This window comes from Parambassis ranga, chromosome 4 (genome assembly GCF_900634625.1).
Source record: "Parambassis ranga chromosome 4, fParRan2.1, whole genome shotgun sequence".
NCBI classification, from domain to species: Eukaryota; Metazoa; Chordata; class Actinopteri; family Ambassidae; genus Parambassis; species Parambassis ranga.
Genome location: NC_041025.1, coordinates 22670057 through 22695801, shown reverse-complemented (window position 1 = coordinate 22695801; position 25745 = coordinate 22670057). Strand labels below are relative to the sequence as shown.

Here is a 25745-nt window from a genome sequence, read left to right as displayed (position 1 = left end):
TTGTTACTTATTTTTTTTGGCCTACAATAACTACCACCCACCCACCAGAGGACAATCCAGATGTTTTGGCCCTTTGTGGAGCTGTCATGGCGTCCATCTTTATTCAGGTTATGGGTGTGAATGATACATTTGCTGCCTAAGACAGAAGGTCAACTCTTTCAGTGATTATCTCCAAATAACCACAGCATTAGCTCACTTCAAACTCATGGATGAGACTTGTGTCCACCACTTCCAACCAGTCCAATCCAAAAAGTGGAAACAGTTTCCAAATCAGTAACGTCTGCAGTGAGGTGATGGTGTCACCACGGGTTCAAAGCCTTTTACCTTCTGATTTAGCCGATAGTGGAGACTCCGGTCTGACAGCCAGGGGTGTCTGAGTGACTCTGTGGCGCTCATCCTCCAGCTCTTGCTCTTCACCAGCAGACGTGTGATGAAGTCTTTGGCTTCTTCAGAAATGTCTGCGAACTCCTCCTCCTCAAAGTTCCACTGACAGGCCAGGATGTTGTTCAGTGTCTCGTTGTCATCGTCCCCCAGAAACGGAGACAAGCCGCTGAGCCTGCGCAGACAGAAGACAGAGGTCAGAGGCATGATGGGCAGCGTCTTCTACTGTGTGTGTGTGTGTGTGTGTGTGTGTGGAGTGAGTGATATCCACTCACAGCATGTAAGTGATGACTCCAAGGCTCCACATGTCTGTGGGGAATGAAACAAACTCATAGTTGATGACTTCTGGAGCGAGGAATTCAGGCGTCCCAAAGTTGACCCTGAGCTTCTCCCTGGGTTTGTACCTGATAAAGACACAACAGTAGAACCATGAGAGACCAACACAAGGCCCAAAGAGTCAAGTTATGAAAGATGAGTGTGATTTTTACCTCCTGGCCAGGCCAAAGTCAATAATTTTGATCTTGTTAGTAGCTCTGCTGACACACAGAATGTTCTCAGGCTGGAAAGAAGCAAAAAAAATCTGGCTTTAAAGACAAATTCTTTGAGCTAAAACAAATAGAAATGACATTAATCAGGGTTTTACCTTGAGGTCAAGATGTAGGATATACATTTTATGCATGTATTGCAGCCCCTCACAGATCTGGCGTATAAACAGCACCGTGTCCAGCTCTGTCAGGTTGTAGTTCTCATCAATGATGCGGTCAAACAGCTCTCCTCCTTCCACACTGCAGCACACAGAGACACACACACACAGTCAGAGGCTGTAGTTCTGCTGCATGAGAACACACACACACACACACACACAGACACCACGAGGTGGACTTACTACTCCATGACCAAAATGATATCATGGCGCGACTCAAAGGCGGCATACAGCTGGATGAGGTTGGCGTGGTTCAGCTGGTTCATCACCTGGATCTCATTCCTCACCACCTCCTGCAAAGACAGACAGAATGATGGATTATTACTTAAGTATAAAAGTGAAAAAGAAAGAAGCAGGAATGTGTACAAAATCTGCTGAGATCTGATTGGCAGAAAAAGCTTTACTGGCTACTCTGCATTTAAAGGTACGGTAGGAGGTTTTGAAAACTCAGTGAGAGTCAGCCAGATTTGGAAAGTAAACACACGCCCCTTTCTCTCGGAGCTCACCCTGAAGCCACGCCTCCCAATCACATGGACGCACATCACCTGAAGACGAGCTGCGGTCTGTGACTTCGGCCATCATGCACGTACCTCTCTGGTGCTCAGAGCAGGTAGAGAGTGACAACCAGCCAATACTCCGCGCAGGGTCCACCCGGAGGATTGGCTGATGTTTTTAGTGTTTTATAGCTTCCACAGATGATTCATATTCTTCGTTTTAATGAGAAACTGACGAACTAATCGGTTGCTATCGGATTGTAAAGAGAAGTTACACTAATTTAACAAAAAGTGCATCAGAATAAAATCTCCTACCTGAGTAATAATCACACACCTTACAACCACTTTTTATGTCAATTAAAAATCAGCATCAACATTTGCCGTTGTATCAAATATAAAATCTCCTCAGTGCACCTAGGACGCCATACTCACTCATAACCAGGAGTCACATGACAAACATTGAGAGTGTCTCACTGTGTGAAGACTTTCTATAGCAAATGTGAGTGATCTTTAATATTTAATAAAAGCAACACGATCATGACACTAAGTAAGAAATTTTATGCTTTCTGTCTTTTTGGCTGTTATTTGAGTTCTGTCATATTGTTCATATTGTCATGATCGTGTTGCTTCCACAGCAGGACACAGTGAAAAATGAGCCCCACTGACCTAAAACGTAACAGGAGTGATGGGATTAAATGTTGCAAAGAATCAAAAACAGGTTAGACAGGTAGGTATCAGATCTCCAGATTATCTTGAAATGTGGGCAAATCTTTCATAGTGTCGATAAAGTTTGTGCATTGTCTGTGAGTGATGGCGACATGAGCCTTCTCAGGATTTGGCTCTGAGTTTGATGAAGACTTCAGATGATAATGGAACCACACAGCTAGGCTCAGACCACATCACTGACTGAGAGACATAGGCCCCGTTCACATTGGGGAAAAAATGTGGCTTAAGCAGGATTTGGCCGCATCCAGATCAATCCAGATGTGTTTTTTTCCGAGTGTGAACACCTCCAATCCAGCTGAATCCAGTTTGATTTCAAGCCGGCTAGATCCACCCTCGAGAGGTGGATCTAGCAGGATTGGCTCAAATGTGGCTCAGGTGTGAACGCAAATGTGGCTAGCGAATCCGGCTTGCCACATTATTAGCCATATTACGAGGCGCCACCTAGTGGTTTGGAGAACAGCAAACACGCTGGATGAAGCCAGATTGAGTGCGGACACAACTGTGTGCTAGCCAGATTTGAAAATAGGTCTGAACGCATCCAGCTTAAAGGCTGTCTGGGCTCAATCCTACTCTAGCTGGAATGACTTTCTCCAGTGTGAACGGGGCCATAAAGACACAATGAGCGCTGACAAATTGCCACATGCCCCCACCCTGTGCCTATTTTTAAAGTCTGATCCTTTATGGTCCTTAGCTATGATAAACGTAACCATCCATTAGAGCGACGGGGCAAACTGACATCCCAGCAACATTGCTGAACATGCATTCTATTATTGCTGCACCTTCTCTTTCTGGCTCCTGGCTTTGATGATCTTGGCAGCCAGAGTCAGACCAGATGAATTCTCGATGCACTTGTGGACCTGCCCAAAGCGCCCCCTAATGAAAGGTAAGCAAACACAAAGAGCAGTCAAACGAACTGGACTGAAAAAGTGGACATTTAAAATTAAGAGTAAACAAACTGAAGAGCAAAATCACACAAAAAACATCCTCTGCTGTAAGTTTTTAAGGTTTTTAAATCATAAAATGTGGCCAGACCTAGTAGAAGACTCTGGACCAAAAATCATTTACCATAAAACTGCTTTATAATTGGCTGTGTCTGTTAGTTCCTACTTAGTTCTTTAGAAGGTCTGGTCTGGTTCATTATGTTAGTGATGTGAAAAATGTGCTTGCGTGCTGCGACTAATCTTCAGTTTGAGAGACAGGATTTAGAACCGGTCTATTACATCAGAGAGGCCCGCTGTTTCGCAAAGGCCCCCTGAGGTTCGCCATCATTTGCCCTTTAGGGGGCAACATACGTTCTTGGAAAAAAAAACTATTTGCCAGCCCCTCTGCACATGGTGTGAGATCTCTGTTATTTCATTAGAGAGGACCGACGCATACAAGCGTCTGTGGCAGTGAAGTGAAAATAAACTGTTGTAATAAGAGACGGATATTCTGTGGTTCTCCAGTCACTCACCCTCCCAGGACCTCGTCCCTGTTGATGGTGTAGTAGGTGGAAATCTGGTGGGGTTTGGGAGTCACGATACGGTGGTCAAAAGGTGCCAGCGGCGGAGGACTGAGGTCTGAATACAGAAAGACAGACAGACAGAGAGTGACGAAAAGGGCCTCCCTCCCCCAGAAACAGAGTGGATCTAAAATAGCCAGCGTCTCATTCATTATCTGCACTCCCAGCTGTGCTGACTGACATGCTGGTGACGCTGGAACATGCATGGTGTTATGACACTGAAGTCTGAGGAACGTTAAGTCAAATGTCATAAAGCCAGCCGAGTCCACGCAGACAGACGCTGATATGTGGCTCTGGCAGCAAAGCAGATTCACTGAGGACATTTTCCTAGCTTTGTTTTTTAAATAAACATTGTGTAAATAGATACATGTATTTGGCTAGCATTCCATTTGCAAATTACTTAGCATTAGCTAATGTTTGGACAAGAGGAAATCGGCTACATTAATTTAGCTTCTGCACCTAATTATAATAATAATAATAATCATCAATAATTGAAACCTTTATTAGTCCCACAATGGGGAAATTGCTTAAAGTGTCTTGCCCAAGGACACACAACAGTGACTAGGGAGGAGTTGGGATCAAACCACCAACCTTCCAGTTACGGGACAACCCTGCTATACCACTGAGCCACTCACAGGCAATCTACATTTACACACATTTAATATCTCACCAATGACAAACTCCTTCTCTGCTGACTCCTCCTCCTTCCCCTCCTCTTCTTCACCTTCCGTCTTTGCTTCATCAGATTTGGAAGCCTGTGGCTCGGACACCTCCACCACCTCCACCTGTTCTTCAGCATTTTCTACTTTCCTATCTTCCACTCTGCTTTTCTTGAGGTCATCCTTCACGAGGTCTTCTTCTGTCACACGACGTTTGCTACACGTGGCAACATCGCAGACTTCCTCAGAGCTTCACAGAGTGAAAGAGGCCATGTTAGTTCATTCAGATTTCTCGTTTGTATTCCCACAAATACACAAAGTAAAGCATAACTATGGCATAAATACCTTTGCTGTGGTTGGACACAGGTCTTGCAGATATCTGAATTGACGCTGGAGGTCTTTTCTGACTCTTCCTCCTCTCCTTTGTGCCTTTTCTTCACATCCTCTTCCACCTTCTCACCCTGTTCTGCTCTAAGATCCTCTGCCTTCAGCTGTCTTTCCTCAGGCTCTGACTCTTCAAAGATGTCCCCCTGCTCTTCCTCATGCTTCTTCTTTTCCTTTGACTGGTCAGCAGAGGTGCATGGTCCATCCAGGATCAGTTCTGCAGGCTCTTGTCTTCTCTCCTCTCCCCTCTGGACGTCGGCCTCTGTGTTTATATGGGAATGCTCGGTGTTCTGCCTGTTGAGCTTCTCCACCTGTTCCTGCAGTGCAGGCTCATTCAGCAAGGAGGTGTCTGAACAGGGGAAAACAGACACAGCTATGATGTTTATCCATAATTTCTGGTATTGTGGTGTAGATGTTCCATTTTTATTTAACCCAGTCACAGTTTACATTGGTCTATGTGTACATAAAGTTTTTACTGTTATCTCGGGTACTACAGGTGACTGTGGACGTACCTGTAGTGTCCTGGGGTGTCCTCTTCTTTTGGGCCTTTAGGCCCTTCAGGCTCACTTTGGCTTTATCCTTGTCATCTTTCACCTTAGAAACAAGACACAAAGTTCAGGCATTAGACATCCAAAATTCACCGTGAGACCAACACAAACAAAACCTGAAAAGTCTTGTATTGACTTTCCCCTTGTTTGAGGTAACTTCCTGACTGTGCCGGCAGGAGTCTGAGGGCAACAGAATAGTTATAAATGCTACATGTGTTCGTATGTACAGTACAGAAAGCTTGTTTGTTTCTGTTGCTATGGCTGCACCCCTGTGATTCAAGGGTGATGTTCTGCTGAGCGGATGCCTCCTGCAGGAGAGAGAGGAAAGGTCACATATCATCTGTGGGGGGGGGGGGGGGGGCGGCGTACAACACAAGAATCAGATTTACACTTTCCATGTTGAGAATGTACCGGAAATATCAATAAAAGGCAAAAAAATGTAATGAACAATACAAATGTTTTCCTGCTGCTCTTCCTCTTGTCATTCAACATGTCTCACAGAGAGAGGCCACATGGTGTAATAAATCTGTTCACAACAGCCCCGTTCCTAGAAACAAACCCCTGAATCAGCAGAATAATCAAGTGTTTTCTCATGTAATGACAAACATGTGACGTATACTGTGTGTTAGAACATCTAATCAATTGCTGCATTCATGTCACCTACTCAGAGCAGGCTGGACCAGAGCTAAAGTGAGTCTGTGCAGCTGGAGTACAGCCTGATAAGGACACAGTGTGGGGGAGATACCAAGTCTGACTGTAATCACTGACACCTCAGAGGCAGAAGACGAGGTCTGCACAGAGGAAAAGTACTTAACATTACACAGAACCAGAATCAGAATCAGAGGAATGCGCAGAGAACTTCATACTGTGGTGAGCTGACAGGAGGATGCTATTCGCAACCCTTCAGGCAGCAGCTAATGCACAAAGTCACAGAAACAACAAATGACACCTTCATCACACAATGCAGGTGAAAACTCCTCACCTTCCTGTTGCCTTTGCTTCCAGGCTGTTTGAACAGAAGCTCCACCAGTCTGGAGCTCTTCACCACCTCCCCAATGAAGCTGATCACCTGCTGGGTGCCCTCCACCAGCTTCTCCACCCTATCCAACCTGCGTCCCTGACTCTCTATGCGCTCGCTGGCCTTCTCCATGGCCCCACATAGATCCCTGCACATTGCCTCTACCCCTGAACTGCGCCTCACACCCTGGTCTTCCTCATGCATAGAAGCCTTGTCCTGACCCATTCCTCTGACATCCTGGGACAGGCCATCCAGCCGGGTCAGAACCACCTGCTGCATGTTGAGCAAGCGCTCCATCTGAGTGCTCAGGGAGTCCATTCGGCTCTCCACGCAGTGCAGGGCAGCATCATGAGCTGAGGGAGGCGATGATGAAGGAGCAGCTTGAGACTTGTCTGATCCATTCAAGGAGAGTTTCCGTCCTCCAGGCTTCTGGCCATGAAGAGGGTTCGGATCATAAACTTTGGCTAAAGAGTTGACGAGGCTGGAGCTCATGACTGACTCAAATGTCCTTATAAACTACAACAACAAAACACTTCAAACAAAAACCATGTTACCACACAAAGCTACAGTCTGAAGAGAAGCAACAGAGAGCGAGCAGATATCTCCTCCAACGCTGAAGCACGGAGTTGATTTTATGAATAGCAATTGGTTGTTGTCCAAATTAAAGTGCAGCCCTCTGTGGACGTCAGGGGCTGAGTGACCAGTGATAAGAGCCGAGGGGCTCGGGTGCGCAGTTGGGGATTTAAGGGGGGGGTGGTGGTTAGAAGTGAGGGGTGGGGCTGTGGAGGGCATCGCTATGTGACATTTGAGACACTTCAAAAGCCCTTCAGCTGGGTGTCAGAATCCCAAGAATCTGGGCCTGAAATATGACGCCGTAAAAAGTAAAACAAACAAATAAAATGTGCGGCCAATAGAAAAACAACACACGATCTCCAAATCTGGCTCAGGTCATACTTCACCAGGTGGAGTAGTTTATTGTGTAATTATATTTTTAGGGTGGAAGTGTGATGGTTTTTACACACATGGGAAGAAAGGTGGCAGGTGCAAGGCCTCAAAACTTTATGATCCACTTGAACCCATGTTAAAGACACAAGGGCATGACATTTACTAAGATGGCAAATACCTATTTGAAGTACAAAAATGTGGCTCAATATATATACAACAAATTAACCTTATCTGTTTTTGTGAGAGGTTTTTCTTTTGCTTTCAATGCTGTGTTTAATAACAGATAAAAGGCCGAGTGAAGAATCCAGTCTTCTTGAGGCTGCAGGGTTGGTTTCACTTGCAGTTCATCAATTGGAAAAATCCTGCAATGTTCCCAATATAGGCCATGGAACATGAGGGATGAGAACACAACGGAAGCAAACAGGAAACAGGTGACACTACTGACACCTAAGAACTGTTTATATAGAGCAAGGGGGATTGTGGGAGAGGAAACTGACTGCGCACGTGTTGCTCGTACTGATACAGGTTGATGCATAAGTTCATAATGGTGGACGGACTGTCTCTGATTGAGACACATCTGACTCACACACGCTGACCTCAAACTTTTCCAGGTCTCAGTGCAGTGCTATCTGGAGAAAGCAGGCGCCTATATACTGCCACTCATCTGTCAGCACCGGAAAAACTTGACCTATACTCTGTCTCTTTGCCCTGTTTGTCAGCTGCCGGGGTTAACACTCGTATCCCCAGCGTCAATTTACCAAGGTGAGAAGGGAAGGGGATACTGTGCAAGTGCAGAAAAAGTGCAGGACATAATGTGGAAATGCACGGAATGGACAAAGGACATCAGTTTGTAAACATTCATACAGTATAGTTTAATAGAAAAGAAACACTTCTTTCAAAACTAACATGCTACTGTTCAGTTTGTGACTTCTCAAAACACCACAGATCAAAGATATGTGGCTTATTGTTGCAACCCATATCCAACATATGGTCATGAGAGATGTGGCTGTCACTGCTACTGAGTCATGCAGCTGCTTTCTTAATTACGTTGACATGTTTTGACCGATCCAAGGCAGCAGGACAACATAAATATAACATATAGCACCTCATAAAGCTGTTATGGAAAACATGTTTTCCAGCACTTCGTCTAAACGTCTATAATTACACATCAAGCAAACATTATTCTGACACACTGAATCAAAACATCATCAGTATTACATCACACATTTTACTTTTAGCAGAATAAAATCAATGATTTTAAACAAAAAACTATTGAAAAGAGTCGAATTATGCTAATCCTGACAACAAGTCTGTCACTTCCTGTCTCCTGTTGCAGTGACCTGTGTGGTTTATATAGACTGTGGGTAGGCTTGAGTGAACTTATGAAGAAATGATGAATTTATAATTGCTTTTGCTAATGACTGATGTCAGATAAGACACAGTAAACACCCAAATCGCATATTCATGGTCTGAAAGCATCACATGTACTGTATGAAGCTGAGGTAGCGACTCAATGGTACTCAACATGCTTCATAGCTACCTTTTTTTTGTGCACAATGCAAGCAGCTTGCCCACAGACAACAACGGCTCTACCACCTCAGCCACAACCACCACTTTTTGATGAGGGGACTTGAAAATGTTTTAGCAGCCACGACACAGCGCCTCCTTTTCAGCCAGTGAATTATACTGTAGAACAGGCAGAGATGCAAACTACCCTAATCAGTTAGCTGCTGATGATTAAAAAAACATCATTAATGCTTTTACCTCAGCCCAGTAAGCTGTCTGGCAACAGGTGATACAGTGATGTCTAAAATACATCCAACAAACTACAGACTACTACAGCGCGCTATAGGAGCCGGGTGGTGGCTGATTGCTCTGGTGTTGAGGGGCAGTGGGAGGTTTAACTGTACCCTGATGGACAATCTCTGAAATCCCCCATCAGAAAAGGTTACATGGTAAGACGAGAGCTGGTGTGTGTGTGTGTGTGTGGTATAGGAGAATTGTTTGGGAATGAGACTGAAGCAGCCAAACCGCTCTCACCACATACAGAGTTACTCAGTAGGAAGACAGAGACAATACATAATGCTTCTTCTACCGCCGCAGGCTTTTCCAGTAATCCAGTATCACTCCGTTGCATCCAACATGGATGCAACAAGCTTTATCCCCAGAGCCACAATTATAGACTGCGTCACACACAACGAATGTGCGCCTCGAGGCTATGGCTGCTCAGTCCACATTTAACAGTACTGTAGCTTGGCAAGGCGAAGCTTAGGTGGACTACGTCAACAGTTTGTCTAAACTAGTCTAAAAGGCATTTTCAGTGTTTAAAAAATAGCACAGAATATTTTGCAATACAATGAAAAAAAAGCTTTGTCAGAAGAGCCTCATTTCATTTCAGTGTGACATGCTAAACGTCTCTCCTGCCACAAATGGAGCCTAGTAATAGATGAGACATTTTGGGCCCACTGACAGCAGCTTAGTGACAGCTCCCTCTGATCTCAGGCATGTCCAGGGCCCCGGTCCAGCTCAAAGGCCCCTGAATCATTCCAGGGTTTCCCTTCTAAAATGGCATCCCTGCCCACATAGGATTCACCATCGTTAACATCCGCCACAGTGATGCCAGAAATAGCATCGAAAACTACAGAGCAACCACTGTGGAAAAAAACATGGAAAGAAACATGTTCATCTGCTGGGATGTATCAATCATGATGGGTTTATGTGACAGTAAATAACCCTATACTCACAAAAAGGCATCAAAATGACTCGATCAGCTGCAGGAAAGATACTGTGGCAGGTGCAGAGAGAGTGCAGAGAGATTTTCAAAATAAAGGCATGAGCAACATGCAAAGCTGCCGGTTTAAAGGGTTGAACATTTGAACATTTTCTCTCTCTGCGGCTCCGCCTGCCTGACGGACCTCTTTGTGTCACCACAGGCTGATGACAGTCTGTTCTTTCACAGTTCAGCTGCCACGATAACGCCCGTCCGGCTCTCTCTCTCTCTGCTTATGACCTCGGCGAGACACTAAAAATTTCTTTTCGTGGAACGGAGGCGCCACGTGACGTCAACGCAGCATGTGGCATGCAGGGCAATTAGACCCTGGCCTGTAAATATATTACATAAGCTGCACAACAGACACTTAAACAGACACAAACCAACTTATTTATATAGCACCATTCATACACAAGGCAATTCAGAGTGAATAATTCATTCATAAAAACATAAACACTCGAGTTATCCGGAGTTTGCTGCTCGCTGTCAGTGTTATATAACACACATGGGCCTGACAGGGGATTGGATGATAAATGATGACCTCTGACCTAGTGGAATGACCATCAGTCTTGGCGCCCCAAAAACACACACACACACAAATCAGCACAGCTTAGTGGACAATTAAAGCAAAGACTCTCATATGTCAGTCTCTCAGTGTCACATGTAAGTATAAATTAGTAATGTAATACTTCATCTTCATGAAAAATATTTAAACCTTTAACAGTTTCACATGGAAAAATATGCCCAACAGTGTGTAGTGTAAATAGTTTCCTATTATAAGATCTCACTTAATCTAATGAGAAAATAAATATTCATGTTTAATTTAAATGCTTCATTGTGCCTTAACATGCTTAGATGAAACAAAATTTAAAAAAAAAATGAAATTAATGTGTAAATGAACAATGTTCTGTACATAAAAATATAAATAAAAATATGAATCCATAAATGTATCTGTAAAAAGTAGAAAAACATTAAAGGCTGAAACTGAGCAGGAAACAAGCTCCAAGGTGCAAAAATCACCATCACAAGACACACCTCTATATTATCACCACTAGGTGGCAGAAGAGAACCACAGACCCATGTCTGTGACTGAACTAATAATGACTACCTGAGACTTTGAAAGCTATTGCATTCTGCTGTAGAGCATCAGCCAGCCGTTCTCTGGTTACTTTGAGCCCTGACCTACATACACACACCCCACTGTGCACACTTGTACTCACAAGTCGTCAATGCTTGCCATGAAAGATCTACTGTACATGGTGACAGATCATAAACACAACCTGCAGTCCAATATCAATATGACTGACAGCTGTGCCTTCATGTGGGCCTCAATTTCAATTTTGATTTTACATGATGTATGACCTAATTTTTGAGTTTAACATTACTGTGTATTGCACGAAACCTTCAAAGGCAGAGTGGGTGATGTCATCGAGTGCGGGAGGGAAAAAAATTAAACCAGTTTCTGCGTTCTATCCTGCTGTCACGTCTGCACCTTTTATCTAACAGGGATAATTTTGCCACCAGTTCGAAGGAAAACTTCTTAGCTTTCTGATGGTGTCACTCTTAAAACTGAGAACCAAACCGTTGTGCCTGTAAAGTCAGATGTTCGAGGAGAGTGCCGGTCTTTTCCTCATTAACAGCCCATATAAACGGTGAAGTGACTGGACCAGAGTAAACCTATTTTCTAACTCGCCGCCATTTCCACATCTTTTACAGGATCAACATGAAATCACACACATTTGTAGAGCAAACACTTGTGATGCTCACGGTTTAAATTTTTTGTCTGAGTGCTTCGGTTTGGACACACCAAGCAGTTGTTCAGAAGGTGCAACCTGAGAGGAGTAACAGGAGGCTGACACACCTCTCTCTCCAACATTAATTAAGCTTAATCAGGCAGGCAGAGCTGTTACCATGGTGACAGGCTGACAGACCAGAAGCATACAAAACAGCCATATTTGTAGTCTTTATCAGACTTTAAACATTATATCTGTCATATTGATCATCCTTCAGCTCTATAGTATTCGGCTACTTCTTTATCTATTATTACACATGATATCTGCCATATTCATCGCTATGGAGCTGTTTGCTACATGTCCATATCGCATAGACTGTGTGTAGAGCAACATCTTGTGATTCTGACTGTGTCCATATTTTTTGTCTGAAGGCTTCAGTTGGACAAAAACAACAGTTGTTTAGAGGGTGTTTTTACATTGGAAATGCATTAGGAGGGGGACAGAGAGAGCTACAGTTAGGGGCAGTTGAGAACCATTCAGGTTGCCATGGATACAGGCAGGCAGGCAGGGCTGTTACCGTGGTGACATCAAAGGCAAAGATCAAAGGTAGGTGCTCCTATAAAGGTGGCTGGTGAACAGTTTCAAACTTAGACACAGCAGGATATTTTGGGGAGTTTTGTGGAAACGAACCTGAAGTGCAAAGCAATAGGCGTCCTAAAGAGAATCATCTCAAGCGTGACTACTGGACTCAACACGGAGAACAGAAAGATCAGAGAGGAAGAACAAGACACACAGCTGCAGAGGAGGCTAACATCTTAACAGATTTCTTCACACAGTCAGATTCGTGGTGAGTACCAACAGTAGTGAGCGATAAGTGCATCGCGTTTATTCAAAGAGAGAGAAGGAGAGAGAGTCGTGCGCATTTACGCACATGCCATGTGTGTATGTGTGTGTGTGTGTGTGTGTCTGCTCGTATTGGGGCGAACTCCATGCTGCGTGATAGAGAGACCAGAGAAGTGTAAACCCAGGGACTGTAGAGACAGTAGAGCTCTCTGTGACGTTAGTCTGAAGTTAGACTCCACTTAAAGAAAATGCTTGTCTACTTAAAGTTACAGTAGATGGTATTATTGGGCTGATGGTCTGTTGTTTGCCATATCTGCGATGGGCATAAGGGGAAGGGTTACAGGCTGGAACTAGAAAAGAAAAAGTTTGATTCCTGCAGCTGAAGCATTTCTTTGAATGCTGATGTGAAGGATTGCTCTGAATTGCTGAAGAATCAGAGGAATTGCCTAGCAACGGCAATCAAACTAATTAAAAGTTAGCCTGTGAATATACCATATGAAAGGTCTGAGGCTGGAATAATACCATAAGCGTATAAAAAGTACAGGCTGTGTGATTTGAATGTGGAAAAGTAGTATACAGCTGAAGGATGATCAATATGACAGATATAATGCTTAAAAACTGATAAAGACTACAAATATGGCTGCTTTGTATGCTTCTTGTGTGTCAGCCTGTATCCATGATAACCTGAATGTTTATCCCCCTCCTAATGCATTTCCAATGTAAAAACACCCTCTAAACAACTTCCCTGTTTATCAACTGCCCCTAACTGCAGCTCTCTCTGTCCCCTTCCTAATGCATTTCCAATGTTTCCCATCCAGGGTGTGTCGTGTCCTCACAGGGTATACCCCGCCTCTCACCCAAAGCTAGCTGGAAGGCTCCAGGCCCCCGTGACCCTACACTGCAGGACAAGCGGGTTAACAGAAGATGGATGGACGGATGGAAACACCCTCTAAACGATTCCTTTTTTTGTCCAAACGGAAGCCTTCAGACAGAAAACAAGAAGAGAAGCGCGAGATGAAAGAGTGCAAAGAAATAGAGAAGCGCGAGAAGAGAGAGCACCAAGAACAAGAGAAGCACGAGAAGAAAGAGCGCCAAGAACGAGAGAAGCGCGAGAAGAAAGAGCACCAAGAACGAGAGAAGAGCGAGAAGAAAGAGCGCCAAGAACGGGAGAAGAGCGAGAAGAAAGAGCGCCAAGAACGGGAGAAGAGCGAGAAGAAAGAGCGCCAAGAACGAGAGAAGAGCGAGAAGAAAGAGCGCCAAGAACGAGAGAAGCGCGAGAAGAAAGAGCGCCAAGAACGAGAGAAGAGCGAGAAGAAAGAGCGCCAAGAACGAGAGAAGCGCGAAAAGCAAGGACAAACGTTGAAGCAGTTTAGTGTGGAATCAGACGGCTTGATCACTGGACTGGAAAAGGCCAACGGGACCGTCCTCACAAAGGAAAATGAAAACCTCAGAAAGGCTGCTGAAGAACATACCCAGTGTTCTTCCATGTGTGAGGAGCTGGCCAACGAGGTCTGCAATCTGAGGAGTGACCTACAGAAGGCCAACAACACCGTCCACGAAAAAGACGATATGATAATCCAACTGTCAGAGGACAGGTCCTCCTTACTAGATCAGCTGAAATGTGAGCAGGAATCAAGAGAATGCATTAAGAAATACCTTGATGAGCTCGAGAAACAAAACAGCGAAATTCAGTCAGAGGTGGTTTGTAAGGAGTATGCCATTGCTGACCTGTGTGATGAAAAGGATTATGTCTACAAAGAACTGGCCAAGAGCAAGGCCAAGGTCGAACAGGTGGAGGAGGGACAGCTGGAATTTGACCATATACTGAGAAGTTTACAACAGTCTCTGGCTCTGCAGCAAGAAGAGACTCTGCAGTTGAGGGTAAACTGTGAACAGCTCACAAAACAAAATGAAAACCTCAGAAAGGCTGCCGAAGAGCACACCCGGTGTTCTTCCAAATGTGAGGAGCTGGCCAACGAGGTCTGCAATCTGAGGAGTGACCTACAGAAGGCCATCAAGACCGTCCAGGAAAAAGACGGTATGATAATCCAACTCTCAGAGGAACCACCGAAGAGTGTAGACCACCAGGAACAAAACAGCCTGAAGATTAGGGATAGCTGTGGAAAGGAGACAGGCCAAAGACAGAAAGGAGGAAAGAAGAAAAAGAAGACATCTAGAAGACAGTGAAGTGACCTAAGTCTCTGAATTTAACCTGTTCATTGTGTGTCTGTCATGTCAATTTATAGCCTTATATTTAGTTTACATTGTTCACTTTCACTTTTATGCATGTTTTATATTATTTACTGTACTTTGATTATTTTACTTAATTTTATGATTTTATTAATACATGACTGACTCATGTCTACAGCACTTTTAAACCATAAATAATTCATAAATAAACTTGACTTGACCTTATTTACTTGACCTTATTTTATCTTATTTACACTGTTAAAAAAAGCTGTTTAAATTACAGTAAAAAAGCACATGGAATTACTCTAAATCAAAAAACAGTATGTAACTTTGTTAATCAAGGGTTTCATTAGATGCATGAGGTGTGCTTGAGACAGACGCCTGCACTGTTGCACTGACGTTTGATTGCATGTTGGAAATATATAATGCTAGAGACCACAGTTCTGCTGAGGTATTTGAATTGTTGTTGTCTGATTTGTTAATTGCAAACATTAAGTAGTGCAGTGGGGCTGAATCATTTGGATTGTGCTTGGAGATTTGCAGACTTTATGTCAGCAATGAACCTGCCCTCACACTGCTAACAAACCTTCATGGAGGGAAGTCCTCTGACCACAACATGATGAATTCTTTGATTTAGTTCAGTCATTTAGAGAGTGTGTGTGTGTCCTGCACTATGTATAGTGCAATGTGTTATGCAAACGCCTGAAAGTGGACACCAACCGAGAGGCTGGAGGAGTCGAAGTGAAAACAGCACATTCCCTGAGAGTCCTCATACCAGAGACAGAGACAGAGAGAGACAGCAGGCTGAAAAGAGGGCCGTGGAGCCGAGGGCAGAAGAGTGGGCTCCATTAAAAAAATGATGCAGAGACACTGCAGCGGGTAACGTCTGAGCCACTGATCCATACATACTGTGTGTTGTACGAGCTGGTAACAAAAAGGCACTTTGGCAACACTCAGCCATCCAAACACTCACTTCCAAGTAAGAATACGTGCAGCTCATGCATTCAAGCTAATAATACCGGAGTATGTGAGACCTGCCCTCTGCTGAGGAGACATCAACACAAAAAATGACGACTGCAGAGTGACTGTTCATGGTCAGTTCTTATCTGATTTAGGAGATTTTTAATCTCATTAAAATACTTAAAATTAAACAAGACTGTTTAACAGAAGAAAAACACACTGAAAGCTCCTCTTCGAATTTTCGAATCTTCCACTATAACATGTTTTTAGGGTGTATTAAATGATCAATAAAGATACATTTCTATTTTTTTAAATAATTAATTTAACTGAATTATTTTTCAGTGTAAATGAGATGACAGTCAAACAGCTTGGATTCCATGCTTCTGTGTGCCTTTCACATACAGATGCTTGGTTGCATCATCTGAAGGCTTCACGGGCTCGCCTCGCTCCCTCCTGTATTTGTTTGTGTGCTAATTTTGTCTGAGCCATGTGAGTGTGAGAAGAATCTGAAGCAGGAGCAACCCTCCTCACATTAGTCATGCTCACACACATTAACACAATCTATCAGAACTTTGTACAAGGAAGACTAAGTCTCTCTCTCTCTCTGCCTCTTCTTCTCAGGCTCTGGGTCTCTGTCCTTTCTGGGTTAGGGTTAGGGTCCTTTCCGCCCCTCACCTGTGGAACAACCTTCCTGAGGTCTGCTCAAACAGTCACTTTATTTAAGTCAGGCCTGAAAATTAAATTGTCTCACTGCACTCTTCTCATTAAATGTTATGTTTTTATGAATGAATTATTCACTCTGAATTGCCTTGTGTATGAATGGTGCTATATAAATAAACCTTGCCTTGCAACAGTCAGAGAATACTGAATTAAGTTTGATGTAAGACAACCTTGAGTGTCCAGAAAGGTGCCTACAAGTACAATTTACAATTATTATTATTATTATTAAGTCACTGATTTGACTCGTTATTCTGGATCTAAAGATACAATTAAGTCGCCGTTTCCGACTCTTACAATACATTTTAAAGAATGAATACAAAATAAAGCATCCCCAGTCCAGTTAAAGGCAGGGTAGGAGATTTTAAAAACTCAGTGAGAGTCAGCCAGATTTGGAAAGTAAACACACGCCCCTTTCTCTCGGAGCTCACCCCGAAGCCACGCCTCCCAATCACATGGACAGCTCGTCATTACCTGAAGACGAGCTGCGGTCTGTGACTTCGGCCATCATGCACGTACCTCTGTGGAGCGCGCAGAGCAGGAAGAGAGTGACAACCAGCCAATACTCCGCGCAGGGTCCACCCGGAGGATTGGCTGATGTTTTTAGTGTTTTATAGCTTCCACAGATGATTCATATTCTTCATTTTAATGTGAAACTGCCGAACTAATCGGTTGCTATCAGATTGTAAAGAGAAGTTACACTAATTTAACAAAAAGTGCATCAGAATGAAATCTCCTACCCGACCTTTAAATTAACTATTTACATTACTTTTAGAATAGTTAAAATAACTCTTACGTGCTCGTAGAAAAGAAGGTCTGGTCTGGTGTTTGCATTTAGTGTCAGCAGACAGACTTCTTGCAGTTTAGATGCTTTAAAATGTGTTTTACAGTTTATTGCTGTTTGAATGAATCCATGTTCAGACAGCGTGCACCAGAGTCGAGGCAGCTAAACAATGAATTTGATCAAATACACTCATAAACACAATAAAACCTGCAAAGCCAGTTTAATTACTAACCTGTTGAGTTCTATTTCTACTTCTCTTCCACATGCACATCATCTCCATATGTAACCTAAAGGTGAAGGAGAAATGCTCCTGTTTCAACTCAGGTTGTTCCCATGTCTTTTCAGGATAGTGGACTAAGTAGTGGATTTAAATATGAACTGAGGGTCTGCAGGAATGAAGCACTCTTGTGGGCCAACTTTAAAGACGTCACAGTGCAATGAGCAGAAATAAAAAGCACGAGTTTGACTATAAACTAACACTACTGCACTCATTTCAGGCATCCAACCATGAACACATTCAAAGAAGCTATCAGCTCTGAGACAAGGTGACCAAAAGTGACCGAACAGTTTTTGATCTCACTTAAAGCAGATTAAGCTGCTGCTCCTGAGTTTAGATTTCACCGTTCATCCGTCTTTTCCGTCCTTTTATCCCATGTGTGTCTGAACTGAATCCTTACACTGGCAACACGCTGACACGTCTGGATACCCACAGCAGTGTAAATGAGAGGTTTAAATCTGACAGCAATAAGCCCACTGTCAGTGTGACAGTGTGAGCAATAAAGCTGACGCTGACAGGCATTAACTGCTGAAAAGCACCACAGCTCCCTGTTTTATGAGGAGTCAGTTACACCTGCTTCCTGCTGGATAATGTCAGCGTAATAAACTGGTTCATGTAGGACTCAGCGTGTGTGTGTGATACAGTAAAGCAACGGTGGATTCAAGTGTTGTTAAGTAGAATTTAGATGTCACTTTTGGTGACGCCTGTGTGATGACGTTATGTGGTGGGATGAAACGTGACTTGGCGTGCCAGATCCTGCTGTTGTTGCATTGTTCTGTCAGAGCAGCAGCTTTAATGTGTTCAGCAGTTCAGTTACAGATGCCAGAGATATCTCAGCTGATTACTTTTACTGACATATTACAGTCAGACAGCTCGACACTCCACACACACACACACACACCTCTTTAGTCAATAATGCTTCACTTTATCCAGGGGAAGGCTGATTCTGGGCCCATGTAACATAGCCAAAGATGTGATCATCAAAATATCAAGATGACAGAAGCTGCTACAACCTGCTACTGGAGCCAGAGCAATGGCACGAGCCAGACGGAACATCAGAACATCTGAACAACACACACATGTAAACCTTCTAAACCAACATGCCACTAAAATTTCTGTCAAGAATGAACAAGAACACTCAGACCAGAGGGTTTCTGTGTGGAGATTCACACTGTCCCAGAGTAAGAACTAAGAAATGCTTCAGGATAGACCTTTTTTATGTAGTCTGAAGTTCTTCAATGTCATTGTAAGCTTATTTTACCTCAAATACGTGTGTCTATGGGATTAAAGAACATACAAACTAAGCAAGTTTGCTTATTTGCAGACATCTTTATCCAGGCTTTTGTCTGAGGGGAGGCTCACAGAGGCTGATCTGAACAAAACTGAGTTGAAGTGTATTGAGTTTTTTTAACCTGACCCTTATAAATATGCTGAACAAGTAACATTTTGTCAAAACAAGTAGAATATTTCATGAACAAGGACGTGCAAAGATGGATGTTAACCCTCTTCCATCTCAGCTACTATTTTCCACATGAAAACACTAGAAACTATTAGAAGCAACACATACTAAGCTCTGTGTCAATATCTAAAGTGCTTCAGCATCTAAACAGTTTCATTATATATGATGCCTGATTTCACTTCAGGCCTGTAAGTCGCCGGTGTCTGCTGTAACGTGACTGATCATTCAGACTGAATGGACCCCTGCCATGCTCCCACAGGTGCACACACACCTGGCTTGCTGTGTTTTACCTCTGTGTCTGCAGAAGCTGAGCTTCTTCCCTTGATCTTGACAGAGAATAATTTCCACAGCCGTCGCCATAGAAAGGTTGCCACCAGGCACACGCTCCCTAATATCCAGATATCTTTATCCTTTAGGAGGGTCTCCATGATGGAACCCTTCCACTTCCTGGTATGTATCTGCAGAGTTTTATTTCAGCCTCTCTGCCGCCTGTGGCGAAGGAGTCCTGGGCGGCCACGACAAAATGTTGACATGGGTTTAGACAGCAGCGGTTACTTATGAAATAGCTGGCTGCTGCACTGGTGCAGGGAAAGCTCACTACAAGGCAAGGACAGGGTTCCTGTGCTGTCAAGGCACCCACCCACCCACCCGGCCACCCATTCACCCTCCACCCGCACCTCACCTCCCACCACAGGACCAAAAAGGAGAGGACATGCTGTCTCTGAGACGAGAAGGGACAGGTGGTGTTGGGTTCAGGGTGTCGTTGCTGTACGCAGAATCAGATGCCTGCTGCTGCTGCTGCTGCTGCTGCTGGCATGTCAGTGAGACCCCGGTAGAGCGCGGTATCCTTTAACTTCAGACACAGCACTTCATGCATGCTTCTCAGTATAGCAGTCATTTTTCCCCCTCTTTATGTCGCACGAACACACACCATCCTGCATTCACCATTGCATATAATGATGCATAACGAGCACACGCGTGTAAACAAACCCCTGCACGTGTGTGCTGCTATATTTATCCTTTCTGTTGCAACTACAACTGGAGTAGATGTCTCTCTCAGAGTATTAGTGTGCACACTGTGTGGGAAAGTGAAAGTAAAAATCATTGTTTAAATGCCAGGCAGTGATGTGGAAATACACAGCAAACAACATTCCTGCTCCTCCTATGTAGGCACACTGGGTATTCAGCACACACCAGCACCTATAGATAAGCAGGAGCCCGTCCACTCTGTTAGTGTTGTCAGCAGAGGACTGCAGTTTCCTTTTTGGACTGTAAGTGACTCTGTGTGTGTGCGACAGCTATCTGTCTGAATGGAGCTGATGATTTAAACCAGAGAGTGGAATGTAAGGTGGGGGGGGGGGGGGGGTGGCGGGATCAGGTCCCTGCTCATGTCAGTTTACAGTGGGGACAACTTTTAACTTCAACCTTTACATGTGAACTCTTTGTTTATCCATTTACTGGAAAACATGCACACCTGTATCATGATTTAAAAAAAAAAGAGTTCAGAATTCTTCATAGTGGTCTTTAAAAGACTCTAAAGCAAGCTACATTTAACAAACAACAACAGCTGGGGGGTTCAGAGGCCACAGGGGTTACAGAGCAGAACCCCCGGGAGGACAAATATTCCCCAGAGGGAATCTGAGCAGAACTTCTGCACAGCGCAGAGCTGGACTGGCAGCATGTAGCCATGGAGTCAGTGGATCTGGTGACCGGCCTGCATATCTCAGTGTGTTAATATTTAGATACCAAGAGTTCTAATAACAGGTAAGGGTGGGTGGATGATGGGGAACAGAGAAAGAGGAGAGTAAAAAGCACAGCCAGGTGGTGGAGCAGGTGCAGCAGAGGTCAGAGATCAGAGAGAGAGTTCACAGGGCTCTGTGATAGAACGAGGTTATCAGGTTACACACTGGTGCCTCCCATCAAACCGGGACAGCAGAGCCTGGTGCTCACCACTGATTACTGGGTGGACTAAACTAATATTCAATAATAAGATGAGTAAAGTTTATTTTCCCTCGCCCACGTTGGGGATTATAGAGTTAACACAAAATCATCTCTGTACATGTGGACTCTAATCTATAATAAATTAAAAAATGAATCTTGGTAGTTTAAGAGTACCTCCAAACAGTCACAGTGTCACAGTTTGATCACCTGAAATTACAAGCTGGCATATTACAAGAGCCAATTGGTTCAGGGGCGCCATCTGGTGGCAAAAAGATCTGTACCTTTAACCAAAAGCCAAACATTCATTTCAGTCTGCGGTTTTATGTCTGTGTGTGTCTGTGTGTGTGTGTGTGAGAGAGAGAGAAGCTGAGGAGGTTTAAACAGCCGGTAGAAAACATTACAAGCTCTGCAGCTCCCTCTAGTGAGCCAGCAGTATTCCACATGTCAGGGTGTGTTGTGCCATCCAACAGGTGCTGAGGACCGGAATAGTGCTGCCTGTGTGTAATTTTAGTTGCATTTTTTTCCTGTCCCTGCACATACAGATGATTGTGGCTTTAGCTGAACACATGTGCTGCCATCAGGAGGCTCAGCAGTGACATGATTCAGCATCACTAAACAGACAGACTGGGGGGGGGGGGGGGTGTATTCAGTACCTGCTGGTTGCCTCCCTCCAGCTCCACATGTTTGAGCTCCCAGAAACAGCGCATGGTCTCCACTTTCTCCAGGTGTCGGTAGAAGGCCAGTCGGCCCAGGCGGAGGCTGTTGCTGCGGTTACGGATGGCCTTCAGTCCCTCCATCTTTTCAACAATGGGGGACATGGGTATGGGCGGTGGTACTGCTGACGAGGGGAGCTTTCCATTCTTCTTTCCAGACTCATTACATGGAGTCTTCTTGTCTGACCTGAAAATGGAAACATGCTTTTAAACATATATCTGTGCATTCAACATCAGTGTCTACAAATCCTCAAAGTAAAATCATGCATTCATGTGATACAAATGCCTTGCTTGCCATATTGACTCATTTTTGGTCTTACAGTGGCGACCTAGAGTTCAATTAAAGCTAAACCACTTTATTGACTGTGAGTAAAACTCTTTAATAGTAAGTTAAATATTTGAAAACTCAGCATATTGCATGCAAAACTCCTGCAAGTCTAATAATATCAAGTGGTTTTGTACTGTGATTTGCACCATTGCTTTCACTTGCATAAGGGATTGCTCCCTTGGCAGTAATCTGCTCTGCTGAAATAGCTGTGCAGCCAGGAGGCTTTGATCCAGCTCTCCTGTGGGCAAGCAGGATCTCGGATCCAAATGAGATGACTGATGGTGTGGTGAAGAAATCTGCCCTGACGCTGGCTGGCGACAGCTGGCTTTCTGCTGCACTCTACCTGTTGGGCCTCTGGGGGAGTCATGGGAGATCACTGGGGATATATTTATACCTCTGGAGTGTAAATGTCCGTGCCTTTGCTTGACAATTACAGAGGTCAAAGAGCGGCTGTAGTTTCAGTGCTGTGCATGAGCCTCTAATGCAGACACTGCATGTAACAGCCAGGGCTGTTCTTTAGCATCAGAGGCTTTCTCAGGGTAGGATTTCAGCTGCAGTGCTAAAACCATAAGAGTGGCCTGGATGCACCTGTCACTGCTCCTTATGTTGGCCTTTTTCCACTTATGCTGATTTATTTACAGTGGGCAGAGTTTCAGGTACTCGGACATTGTTTTTTTTTTTCTTACTTCTTTCCTTTGCACATAAATAAGTGGACATGGATTCAGACTGTTCAACCATCTCTGTGTGTCACTACGGTGCCTAAACAGGCATGCATGCCCAGAAATGTAGTATAAATATAAAATATTTTGCAAAAAACGATATAAATCTACACACCTGCTTTTGTATTTGAACTTTTTTTTTGCACATATAACCACATACTCACTGTAATAACCTCATAGTGTAGTGGGGATATATCGCTGAGGTGTACCAGAGTGAAACTGATACACGGTTATGAGTAGCAACAAGTGTCCCACACAGAACACAACACAGCTTCACATGTTGTTTTGCTGATGCCTTATTTTACACCAACAACAAGCACAGTGCACAGTGCAGTCAGCATTTTAAATGCATTTAACAATCAGGTTTATGACATAAAATGTCTGAGGTTATAAGAGACTAATCTGTTTCCACGTGTTTTATCACTGATTTCTGTTTCAGGTGTTTTAATGCATCATAGGTTAAAAGTAGATGCTGATTTTCTCTTCAGTATTCAAGGCCAGAGATATTTGTCTAATTCTCCCTCTGACCACAAACAGTTGCTTTGATTTGAGACATGCATCTCTGCACTAGCCTCGCCACAGAGATGACCGTAAATGGGCCGTGTGCTGCAACAAAAATATAAAATGTTCACATATTCTGTGAAACTTTTTCCTAAAACCTGACTAATACTTGCATATCTCTCATCTCAGTGAGGCGCCTAATTCAACAGAACATGATGCATATCAAAGACAGAAGCATATTTTGTATAATTATGCAAAAAAAGTGTGAAATCTGAAGATAATTTTCTGGTCGTCCATGCAGTCTTTTATGAAAATACAAGCGATATAACTAGAATATATATATATATATATATAAGTCACTGTGCCCACCACCCAGACAGTCCCTTTGAATGTGGTCTTTTGAAGAGGGCCCAGTTTTGATGACGTCAGCTGGTGGACCCTGGGTCACTCACTTTAAACGGCTTTATTTTGGGTGCTCCATAGTACAGGGTGACGGTCAAAGGGCACGCTATCACCAGAAATGGAAAACGTCCGTTGGTAAAAAACCGTTAGCAGGCAGGAGCTGTCCTGATGCTTGTTGCGAGGCAGACAGGAATTAACGCTGGTCAGATCTCATTCCAGTTGTTGTTTTAACCACCTGTTACATAAGGGTATTGTGATTGGTATGTGGCCGTGTGTACTGTCCAAGCAATGCTGTAGTTTGTGTATGTTTGCTTTGCTTGGCGGCCATTGGTAATCCCTCTCTATAAAGCAGCAGGGGGGGTTCCTATCTGTCTTCTCCATCATAATCCTTCCATGTAACTGATAGGAAGAACTGCATGTGTCTCATAACTCTTAAAGTAGCAATGAATCATGAAGACCCCGAGGGCTGTGTGAGTCCACAAGTGTATGTTTAGATGAGTAAAGTGCAGCAGGAAAAAAGCTGGGAGGATTGGCATCCCTCAAATCCCCCCCTAAAACGCACAAGAGCACGGTGATCAGAGGGAAAACAGCCTCTGAAAGCCAAGCCACAGGCATTAAATGTCCCAAAAATGTATTCAAGATGGCTCTTTCTAGAAGAAGAGCGTGGATTTCTGTCATGTTAATTGGCAGAGACACCCGTTTGAAGTGTCAATTTGTTTCTTCATAGTCAGGACTGCAGCCAAATGCAGCATCAAAGTCTCCACATAGCTGTGGGTTTAATGTAACAGGCTAATTGTGCAAGGTACAAGCTGGTGACGATGAAGTACATCGAACAGAGAGACGCCATGAAAGACAGTAGCAACAGGTGACAATGCAACACTCCTCTGCGTCACTCACTATGAATGGCGCAGGAGTCATAAAAGGTATAAAAGGAACAGCTCTGCTGGAGATATATGGTGGTGCTAACTGCTAACCAGGCCTTACTTTGTGACCCGGCCCACAGGTTACACTACAGCCGCTGCTAATCATTTGTCATAACCATACTCTTGGTATATTTGAATTTAGACATCAGTTCATTCTCTGGTGTAATGATGTATTTGGGGTATCTTTAGCCTAGCTTAGCTCTTCACAGGACTCTTAAGCATGCTGATTAATATATGTTTATAATATAGAAATACAAATATGACACTGTGTGCTTATGAACTTTTTTCATTAGCAGCTGTTCCCAGTATAAACTTAACAACTTAATGAAGTGAAATGTGTGTGGATGGTGTGTTTGAGTCCTACATGTGGTGCACTATGAGTACCTGTGTGCAGGGGGGCCCACAGTTTTTTAGGCCCACAGCATCTATAAGGTGCCTGTTCGGTTTGTCATCCAAAAATCATGCAAGTTGTTTAAAGAGCTTGTATTAACAGTAAGAGCTCTCACTCCTTCAATCATTCACGCTACTACATACATAAACAAACAAGCGATCAGGAGAGAGTGGGACATCAGTGTTATAAAAAAAATCTTTGGAACGCCACAAGGATAGATGACAGATGAACTTTAAAACATTTTCTGAACGGTACACGATCGACCCGCAGCCCCTTCACGATCAATGCAATGCTTAACATTTAACTGTGACAGCTGTTGTTAGCAAGGTTACCCAGTTAAACTGCATCTTTGGTAGCAACGCTAACCTGTTAAAACTTTGCAAGTACACTGTAGCACATGTTAGTCTACTTAATGGAGTATCCATTAACCATCCATGTACCGTATTTTCCAGATTATAGGTCGCACCGGAGTACAAGTCGCACCATCCAAAAAATGTGCAATGAAGAAGAAAAAAAACATAGATAGTCGCACCAGCGGGCCAGCGTGAATCACTACGTTTTTAGCGTAACGTTGCCTCTTGAATTCCTCTTAACTTAAGTGGTGCGGCTGCAGGACATCGAGAGTGAGACACACGCATTTCAACAAGTCCTCACGCGGAGAAATGATTAGCTTCACCGCACAGAAACTCCTATAAACATCCTGTAAATGAGTCAAAGGCAGACTGCTGTGCGCTC

The 25745-nt window shown here is 43.8% G+C and overlaps 1 protein-coding gene across 3 annotated transcripts in view; it reads right to left on the bottom strand.

Moving 5' to 3' along the window:
* mylk4b (myosin light chain kinase family, member 4b) overlaps positions 1-25745 on the bottom strand; it is a 41807-nt gene that overhangs the window by 1463 nt on the left and 14599 nt on the right. The window contains exons 2-12 of one of the 3 annotated variants that reach the window (XM_028403448.1): positions 21687-21933; positions 5361-5442; positions 4810-5197; positions 4476-4714; positions 3758-3863; positions 3084-3177; positions 1268-1377; positions 1025-1166; positions 870-940; positions 657-785; positions 325-556 (exon numbers count right to left, since the gene is read on the bottom strand). In XM_028403448.1, coding sequence (XP_028259249.1) covers positions 325-556; positions 657-785; positions 870-940; positions 1025-1166; positions 1268-1377; positions 3084-3177; positions 3758-3863; positions 4476-4714; positions 4810-5197; positions 5361-5442; positions 21687-21933 — 1840 coding nt within the window. Of the gene's footprint in view, positions 1-324; positions 557-656; positions 786-869; positions 941-1024; positions 1167-1267; positions 1378-3083; positions 3178-3757; positions 3864-4475; positions 4715-4809; positions 5198-5360; positions 5443-6378; positions 7005-19382; positions 19709-21686; positions 21934-25745 lie in introns of those variants that run through there. The other 2 variants (XM_028403450.1, XM_028403447.1) reach the window with 2 other exon arrangements.